The sequence below is a fragment of the Arachis ipaensis genome, chromosome B10, assembly GCF_059453495.1.
Source record: "Arachis ipaensis isolate K30076 ecotype BB chromosome B10, ASM5945349v1, whole genome shotgun sequence".
NCBI classification, from domain to species: domain Eukaryota; kingdom Viridiplantae; phylum Streptophyta; class Magnoliopsida; order Fabales; family Fabaceae; genus Arachis; species Arachis ipaensis.
Window position 1 is genome coordinate 28,969,342 of NC_142435.1, and position 9,570 is coordinate 28,978,911.

General features: G+C 35.3%; 1 protein-coding gene across 4 annotated transcripts; it reads right to left on the reverse strand.

Annotated features, from left to right (window-relative positions):
- Positions 1–697: 697 nt before the first annotated feature.
- Positions 698–9,344, reverse strand: LOC107622780 (tRNA nucleotidyltransferase cca2). Of its 4 annotated transcripts, XM_088507292.1 has the most exons (17): positions 8,133–8,593; positions 6,486–6,591; positions 5,854–6,187; positions 5,625–5,761; positions 5,365–5,482; positions 5,005–5,060; positions 4,825–4,874; positions 4,606–4,704; positions 4,360–4,469; positions 4,084–4,211; positions 3,301–3,367; positions 3,074–3,157; positions 2,536–2,598; positions 2,248–2,395; positions 1,611–1,769; positions 1,162–1,256; positions 698–1,066 (listed from the first exon to the last, which is right to left on the reverse strand). In XM_088507292.1, exons 3-17 carry the CDS (start codon positions 6,004–6,006, stop codon positions 962–964), a joined length of 1,572 nt encoding a protein of 523 aa, XP_088363418.1. In that variant the 5' UTR covers positions 6,007–6,187; positions 6,486–6,591; positions 8,133–8,593; the 3' UTR covers positions 698–961. The 4 variants fall into 4 exon arrangements, with proteins under 4 accessions (XP_088363418.1, XP_088363412.1, XP_088363422.1 ...); XM_088507286.1 differs by lacking the exons at positions 6,486–6,591; positions 8,133–8,593 and adding an exon at positions 9,069–9,344 and having other exon boundaries at positions 5,854–6,059; XM_088507296.1 differs by lacking the exon at positions 6,486–6,591 and having other exon boundaries at positions 5,887–6,187; positions 8,133–8,600.
- Between the last annotated feature and the right edge of the window lie 226 nt (positions 9,345–9,570).

The following is a 9,570-nucleotide window of genomic DNA, read 5'->3' on the forward strand; positions in this document are numbered from 1 at the left end:
TCATGCGGTAGGTGTCTTTTGGACTTTGGTAGATATTTTTTAGGCTTGACTTATGTTTTTGGACTAGGCATGAATACAAACTTTAATTTTCTATTATAAGGGTGTAGGAGAGACAAAATATTGAGAAAATTAAAATTAAAATCAAACAATCACAATTCTCTTATATACCGGTATAAATGTCCAATATGTTTCTATAATATTATGTGAATCTGCCTGTAAAAAAAAAAATATTATATACTAATAGTTTCATCTATTTTTGAAAAGCTAAGTTTGATTTTAGATAATTAACTAAGTAGTTAATGTCAAATTATTATTATTATTATTATTATTATTATTATTATTATTATTATTATTATTTAATTCGTTTCTTTTAATCTCAATAAATTAAATTTATATGATACAATACTTTTTATCATGGTATTATCTCATAACATAAATTTTTCTAACACATAAATAATTTTTTTTAAGTATTAGACAAACATTATTACAATGAAGACATTATATCAATACGTACACATTTTTTTATTTTTTTTTCTAAAGTTCAATGGGGCAAATATCCCCAACTCCAACATGAATGCCCCGTCCTTGCATATTATATATAATTATGTCATACAATTTTATTTTGATTATTTCTACATTTTTTTCTATAACTAATTTGATATATAAAAAGTATTGCTTAAAAAATTTAGATGAACTATTTACAAAGTTAAATTTTAAATAATAATTTATCTTAATAATTAATATAAATACATATCTTTATAAATAATTTTAGATATATTCATAATTCATATATCATGTTTATATACATAAATACTTTCATCCTAATTGTGAGCTTCATACAACATTCACAAGCCATGTGTGCATTAAGTGGATTCCCCGTATCATCCAAGGCAAAGGTGTTCCGTATTTCAATATCGGTGACATGGTATGGAACAGACAAATGATCAAAGGCATTCCGACCTCACTCCAACTTTACCCGCTTAGAATTGACTTCTCTTAACCAGTCAATGCATTCCTCAGTAGTTCTAGAAGGATCGACAAGTTGCCATGCCATTGATTTTTCTTTCTGCAAGTGAAAATGATACATTAAAACCTCAAATTTAGTCAATGTGCAGTGTGCATGACTGTGGGAACAAAAATGCAGTAAACAAAATGACTTACCCACTCCTTAACGAGTGGTCCTTCTTTAAGCTGCAAGACATTCATAATATCTTCGCCATTGATCAATGGCTTCACCTCCCAAACTTTGTCGAGGCCTGTTATCCACCAAAATATGTTAACATTTTACGTACCGTGAGCTCCCAATCACTTCATCTTACTCAAGCCATCCATGCTCCTATTTTGGTTAACTTCTTTACATAACTTCACTTAAAGTGGTGAAAATTATAACTAAAACAAAGCCAAGCATAGATGGAACAAAGAAAAGAGATATAACTTCAAATGCTCCGCTAACTAGGATTATGAATATGAAGTAGAACAGGTAGATGCTGCAGTAAATTTCCAGTAAAAGCTATACACATCTTACACATTCATTCTTCAAAGGATGCAAGCAAGAGACACAAGCATCAATGCTACAAGTTAAACACGTATCAAAGACTAATATAGCTCACCTAGTTTTATTATAGAACTCTCCACTCTATTAAACAGATCTCTTCGTTTGTGCAATTGTGAGGATTCATCCTCAGTGTCGTTAATGCCAATGGGATGTAATAATATGGATACCAATAGTGCAACTCTCCATAAATCTTTAATCTCCCTCAAGACAAAACCTAAATAAATCAAATATAAAATCTTGGTCATCTCAGATGCAATTCATAATGTAAAATAACTTAGCAGTCACACCCCAGAGAAACGGATGCAGAAGAGCTGGGTGGGCATCACATTACAAAAATACTTCCACTATCCCTTTCTTATGTTTCCTTTCATTTAATTGAGGTAATCAAGCTAAGTCGCTTAAAATAGACTTACTTAACAAGCAGAGTGTAGATTGTGGCTTGAGTGAAGTGCAAATACTATGTAGGAAACAACAATTATAAAGTGAAATGAGTGGAGTGTCCATGGCTAAGTTCCACTAGAAAACTCAATAATTTAGATGAAAATCACAACATAGTAAAGCATAATAAAATTAGCATACAGCACAACTTACAAAACTAGCAAAATGAATTGACTGAAGATTGAGGACAACATGAGCTAAGAAATAAAAAGGCATAATGCCAATACTAAGGTAGCAGACCAAGAACAATGTACCTGTTAGAACCCGGACTCTAGAGGCAATAGAGACATCATCAATCAATCCTCTCATCCAATCAACATCATCAGGTTGCAAATCCTCATTAGATGCAAGACAAGGAATCAACGACAAGAATTTGTGTGATGCTCGGTGTAAATCAAGCACCTGGATTTTGAAACACAAATACAATTATAAAAACATTAACCAATAGAAACATCAACCAGATTCTGAAAAACTGAAATGATTTATATTACAAACATTAGAACTCTGTTATTCTGGTTGTACTAAGGGTAAATGGAACTGACCATTTTTGCATCCTCGCCTTTTTGCTTGAGTGAGTCAACAATAATATAATTGACAACAGGAACCTATAATTCAAAATAACATAATTCAAAATAACATGTTATCCTCATAAACCAGCATGTCATTTGGAATACAATAAAACTGACTAAAGAAACTGCATTATATAACAACAATATTAAAATGTTCCTCATAAATAAGATTTCACGGATAAAATCAACTTGGGTTTTCAATTGAGTATCAGATAAAACTTGAGCTCAATATAAACAATCCTTGAAATGAGACAAACAGTCCCTCTCAAGATTGTCTAATAGTGTGGTTGTCATCTCTACTTGTGTTGCATGACACTAACTAAATATAGATTGTAGTTTCTACAGGTCTACTATGAAATACTCCAAAACACCAACTAAAGGGGAAAAAAAAAGAACAAAGCAACACACTAGAGTTCTAATTTAGACACTTTGCTAGATGTATCAAGTCAAAGCACAAAAAGAACATTACAAATTCAAAAATAGTATCACATAGAATGGACGAGACACATACCATCTTCGCTTTCTTAACTTGGTAAGTGGTATTTTTAAGTGGGAGGAACAATGCAGCAAAAAGTAAAAATCTCCTTTCTTTGTCCTAAGTAACACAAAGGAATCACTTATCATGACCAAATATAATCAAGCAATCCAAAAATGATAATCGAATGACAACAACTTCCTATTTTGACAACAATAAATGTGAAAATGGATTATGGTAAAAATGAAAAACACATTACTCACTTTAAAGGTTGACTCTTTGAGTAAATGGATAAGGTTCCATGCAGTGTCCAAGTAAGCAACGCAAAGCCTGGATAAAGTGAAAGAATTAACTGATCAACATTGCCAAGAAAAATAACCTTTGTATCTTGTGCAAGTGAATAATAATAAACAAAATAGAGAACCAAAAAGGAAAAAATAAGGTTTAGCCATTTAGGTAGTGAAGGCATAAAGGTGAGAAAAGTGGCTCTTCATAATTTGCTCAACTACTACTGTATTATTGCTAGTAAACCAAACAATTTCTTCTTATCCACAGGTTTCGTGGGTCTTCCCTTGGGCACTTCATGCCATCTGTCAAGTTCAACCAATGTCTGATCTTATATCAAAAGTTAATTGAATATTAGAGCCAAGAAGAGCCATATGCATTTATGTAAAAATTGATGCATCTCACATCCAACTTATGGTTTTCACCTCTATTCCTTTTCATAAGATTTGGTTTTGCAAACATCTCCATATATTTCACAAGGCTTTCATAACATGTAATGTGATGAGGGAAAAGAACAAAAAAAAAAAAAGAGAAAATGATTAGAATTGTGTTTGAGTACAATAACAACACGTCTCAAAATATTATAATGATACTTCTTTCAAATTTGAAGTTCACAACAAATATCTAAGGTTGCTAGTGGTGCACTAACTACTATTGTTTTTCCTTTTTTTTTTCCGGGTAAAAGTGGCAATAATATTCAGCTAACTCTATCTCCGTGTGCAAGATGTGGTTGAAACTAATTAAAGGATTTGCAAACTTACCTTTCACATCCATCTGAAATAGCAGGTTTAAACACAGGAGGAAGACTGAACACATTCCAAAATAATGTCAGATCACAAATATGAGTCATTGCTTTGACAGCTTGATTTCCAGATATCATAAGATCAACCTACAAAATAAAACACAAGAGCCCATAGATGACTAAATTTTCAATTTTATACATAAGCTATTTCCTTTTAAATATGCAATAGCATTCCGTAACTGAAAACCACTTCCTAAGTATCCATATTGAAGGGAATGGGAGGGTTAGCACATACCTCTTTTCCAATGCGCTCTTTGCTAACTTTAGCAGCTAGAGCATCTTTCACATCATCACATGCAGCAGCTACTTTCAGATCTTCATCTAGAGTGAATTCAAATCTAACACCTAAATATAATAAAACATCTCTCTTAAACAGAGCTGGAAACCTAGTTTAATCTTCAAATAAAAGCATACCGGGAGGGGGAAAAAAAACGTTTACAGGGTATACAAAAATGCAAATATCTTCCAAATTAAAGTATACCAAATCTAATGGCTCGAAGAACTCGTAAAGGATCATCAAGAAAGGTGGCCTTTGGAGGTAAAGGAGTCACTATCCTTCCGGACTTAAGGTCTGAGATCCCTGCAAAATGCCAAAGAGATTGTTACATGTGGAGATATAAAAAAGAAATGTGTGGAGGGAAGGGGAAGAGGGAGGGTCAAGTAATTCTTATACTTGTTTTGGCAATAGATCAATTCTAACCTCTTTTGGTATAATCTTCAACCGAGTCAGTGTGGATATTGTAGAATAAGCTGCCATGCACAACCAAACAGCTTTAGGAAACTATCATCTAAAATGTCTAAATGGGGAATCAAACCAACATTCACAGAAAAAAAGAAAAGAAAAATAGGCCATAGCCTAGGTATAAAAACACAAAGATACCTGTTAATTGTCAAATCCCTCCTACATGCATCCTCTTCAGGTGTGCCAAAGCTTTGCTGTTAGACATGAAGAAAAACTTTATTCGGTTGAACTTGACTTGGTCATGCGGAGAATACACACAAGCAGACATTGCAATGATAGATAATCAACATGTTCATGTTGCCATAAAATTAGCTTAATAAACAAGGAGAGTGCAAAACACAGGAAATTCACCTTCATCGATAACAAGACAAGACATTCACGTGAGTCCAACTAGGAGGAAATTAGCAGAACATCTTATCTTACATGACAATAAATCAAAAGAAAAGAAGTGGAATATGCATATAGCAAGAATACCATTAAGTGTGTACGGTAACATACCTTAGAAGGAATGCGGCTATTCTTAATATACTCTTCACTCCTTAAGTTAACAAAATCAATCTGCATATCCAACCAACGCATCGTTGCTGTCTCCAAATGTTTAGACCGGTCAGGGTTGCTGCCAAAAAATAAAAATGTCATTTATGTTCTACATTGCTTCAAAGAATTCAATTTTCATGACTAAACAGAGTAACACATGAGAAACATACAATAAAATTGTAAAAGAAAGCAATAAAGAAGAGAAATTGGAAGGAACATACGACTTAATCTTGCCATCACCCCGAACATCTTTACCTTCACCGATGGACACCAAGTACTCCTTCACCTTATGGGCAAACTCGGTGCCCATCATATTGTCAAGAGCGATATCGATGTCATAGCAATCCTTTGCCAGGAGCTGCAAAACCAACCAAATTCAAACCCTAAACAGAAAAATTAGGGCTACAGAGCTATCTACAGATAGAAAAAGAGGGGGGGGGGGGGGGGGACCTTGTCACGGACCCAGCCGCCGGCGACGCGGACCTGAGTTTGGAGGTTGAAGTGGCGGAGACTGGCGAGAAGCCTATCGAAGATCCTGCGCTCAATGTCGGAAAGTTCGATTTTGTCCCTCACCTGAAGAACGTGCTGAGTGGCAACCGACATTGATCGCAGGCGTAGCAGATTAGAAACGACGGCGTAGAGATGGTTGTTGTTATCTTGTTGGAAGGGGAGAGTTTAAGAGAAAGCCAGGTTGCAAGAACCGGACCGGTCAATAAATCAGTGAAGTCACTGGTTCAATGGTTCATTGGTTCGACCGAGATTCAACCGGGGTTCAACCGGTTTACTTAAACATAAAATAAAATTATTAAAAAACCTATATATAATTTTAAATATATAAATTCAATAATTTCCAATCAAATAAAATTCAAAATTTCACAACTTCACATAATAAATCATCCATAATTTAATATTAGAAGTTCACAAACAACTTCAAACGTCAAAGTTCGTAGCTAAAAATAACCAAAACACACAGAGTGACAAACACATAATGTTCTACTTTCAAAAGAAACATTAACAAACAAGTTTTCAACTAATCAAAAGACACAACTCATCAGATTTTTCTTATCACAGTAAAATATTACCAAGCTGGATCAGATTTTCCTAGGTTTTCTTCTAGAAGAACCAGTTTAGGATTTTTGGACAGCATTGAGAGTATTGTCTTGGTTGATCACTTTGTGATGGTTCCATCTTTAACATACAACAAAAAAAATCATGAACAAAATTAATTCTGCAAACAAATTTGACAGAATGATGAACAAAATTAACTCAACCAAACAAAATTAACTCAGCAAACAAAATTCAAAATCCAGCTAACAAAAATCAGGAAGAAAATTAAATAATTAACCAAATTAAATGATTCCTAGTCACAGAAGATAAGATATTCAAAACCAAAAATCATGAGCCAAAGTTCTGAAAACCGGACCGGTCATCAAACCGCTCGTCAATGGTTCACTGATTTACTGGTCCAACCGATTTAACCGTGGTTCAACCGGAAAAACCGTTCCATAATAAAATAATAAAAATTATAAATAAACATCATAAAATATCTTTCAAATTTAAAACCTACACAAACTATCAGTCTATCACCAACTAAATGTAATTAATTAATCATCAAAATATGCAAAATTAACATCATTATACTTCCATTAAAAATAACTGGATTGAATCGCAGTGCACAAGTTAAAGATAGACAATATTGCCTTAAAGTAATTGAGTCAAAAAGTAAAACAAAACAGGCCCTTTTAATTCTTTTATGCTTGTAGGCTTCAATACAATCATTACCATACAGAAGAACTTTCTTGAAGGAATTTATGACAACCAAAATAGGCCCTGCTTTTGTCTGAATTGTACAAGATATGATTAACAAGGTTAAATATTGTAGTTAATCAGACCAAAAAAGAACATTTCCCAGTTGTCTCACTGAGTCCAGCCAAATGGAACAAACATCACTGTGTACTAGCATAATTCTAGATCAGACTCGGTTCCAGAAGATGTTATTATCTTCACCAGCTCCCAATTCCCATTTGAAAGTTGAAGCCAACACTGAACCTTTTGAAATAAGGAACTTCAGAAGTAAGGGAAAGAAATAGAAAATTCTAAACTATCCATGTCTTACTAATAATGAGAACAGAAAAACTCAATCTCTTGAACTCAATAATTACATCAGTTATCCAACTAAATAATTGCATCACAGTTATCATAACCTGATTTCAAAGCTAGAAGCAAAGTGAAATTAAAAACTTGAAGCATATAATAAATCAAAAGATCACCAATTGCAATTTTTTAATAAGAACAGAAGTTAAGAACAATGAAAAATGAAGAAAGATTAACATTTTTCAACCCAATTTTAACAAAGCTCATCACAATGATTAACAACAACAAAAAACACTGAAGGAACAGTGAATCAGTAACATGGGCAGTGCAAATTTAAAATTTAAAAGTTATCAATTTAAAATCTATCATCAAATACAATCAGTGAGTAAAGCCAATCAACCAAGCACTGACTGAGCATTCTGTTATGATTCTGTTACTGGGAAGCAACAAATTCAAGTTACAAATTCAAGTTACAGCAACATATTAACAAATCTTAGTAAAGTCCCGATTTACAGCAACATTTAGATCAGCAACAAGGCAAATTTATTGATTGGCAATTCAGCAACATGCAAAAATACAGGGAGAAGGAAAATTTGGAAAAGAGAGAACAGGGAAGCGATGGTTCAGGGACTCACCAACGGTTGACGGCGAGTCGGCAACCACCCCACAGAAGGCGACGAAGCAAGAGACAACCCCACGAGTTGCTTCTGCCGCCGCCGGCGAGACAGACGAACCACGAGATGCCAGTGACCGATACGAGACTCGAGTGACACTGGAGCAGCAACCAACGGGCACAGCTCGAGCACTCACTGGCGGAGGGAGGCGCGAGCAGCCGAGCACAGAGGAGAGAGGGGAGATGCGAGCACACGAAGCGGAGGATCCGGCGAGAGGCCCGAGACCACGAAACGGTAGTTCTTGAGTGCGACGGACGGCGGCAGCAGTCTCTCACTCCGACAGACGGCGACAACGATTGGTGGAGGCTGCTAGGGTTTGCATTCTTTGGTGGAGGCTAGGGCATTTGCTGAAGGAAGGAGTTGGAGAAGGGGGGATAAGTGGATAACGCGTGCAATCCTCCTTTCAAGAAAGGAAACGACGTCGTTTTTGTAAACCGGCCGGTTCAGCGGTTCTCTAACGGTTTTAGATTGTGCGGTTTTACACACTGGACCGCTTTTTAGAACATTGTCATGAACAAATCAAAAATTTCAGAACCAGTAATCACAAGAATGAACAGCGCAAAACTCAGGCTAGAATACACAAATAAATACTACAAAATAATTTCAAGTAACAACAAACAAAATTCAAAATCCAGCTAACAAAAATCATGAACAAAATTAAGTAATTAACCAAAATAAATGATTCATATTTCCTAGTCACAAAAGATAAGATATTGAGAACCAAAAATCATGAACAAATTAGAAATTTCAGAACCAGTCACAAGAATGAACAGCGCAAAACTCAGGCTAGAATACACAATTAAATAAATACTACAAAATGGAGAAAAGGAGAAGACCTACCTGAAGCACGAACAGAATGAACAGAGATGTCAGTGGCGAGGGAAGTTTCCAGCTAACGGATGAAGACAGAATGAATAGAGATGTCAGGCGGTGAGGGAAGCACGAAGAAGTTCTTGACAATGACGGTTACGGTAACGGTGACGGAGGTACGGTGAACACAGAGAGAGCACTCTCGAACAGAGGAGACGACGTCAAGCTCCTGCGTGGTTGAGGTGGTTACGGGCTGCAGGCGGTGGTTGAGGTGGGTCAATGGGTGGCTAGGGCTTGAGTTGATTCTTTCTTTCATTTACAAAGAGGAATGGGCTGCCGCTGCGATGCATTGGGGTAATGGGTAGTTTGATTTAGGGTTTTCTTTTTTTTTTTTAAATGTAAAACGCTGTCGTTTTGAAGTTTGTTGTCAAATTGGAAATTTTCTTAATAAACCGATCGGTTCAATCAGCTTATCGGTTCGACCGGTTCTCTGACCAGTTTTTCAAACAGATTTATGTGATTAACCAAACCAATTTAATAACCGATTTTCAATTAACCCGATTGAATCGGCTGATCCGGTTCGGTTTTT

Excerpts from the sequence above, each read along its gene's own strand:
- LOC107622780 (XM_088507286.1), bottom strand. The coding sequence starts at position 9,297 with ATGAAAGAAAGAATCAACTCAAGCCCTAGCCACCCATTGACCCACCTC. Across the intron at positions 3,158-3,300 it reads TCAAAGAGTCAACCTTTAAA|GACAAAGAAAGGAGATTTTT; the intron begins GTGAGTAATGTG and ends TGTGTTACTTAG. Across the intron at positions 2,599-3,073 it reads AAGTTAAGAAAGCGAAGATG|GTTCCTGTTGTCAATTATAT; the intron begins GTATGTGTCTCG and ends TTTGAATTATAG.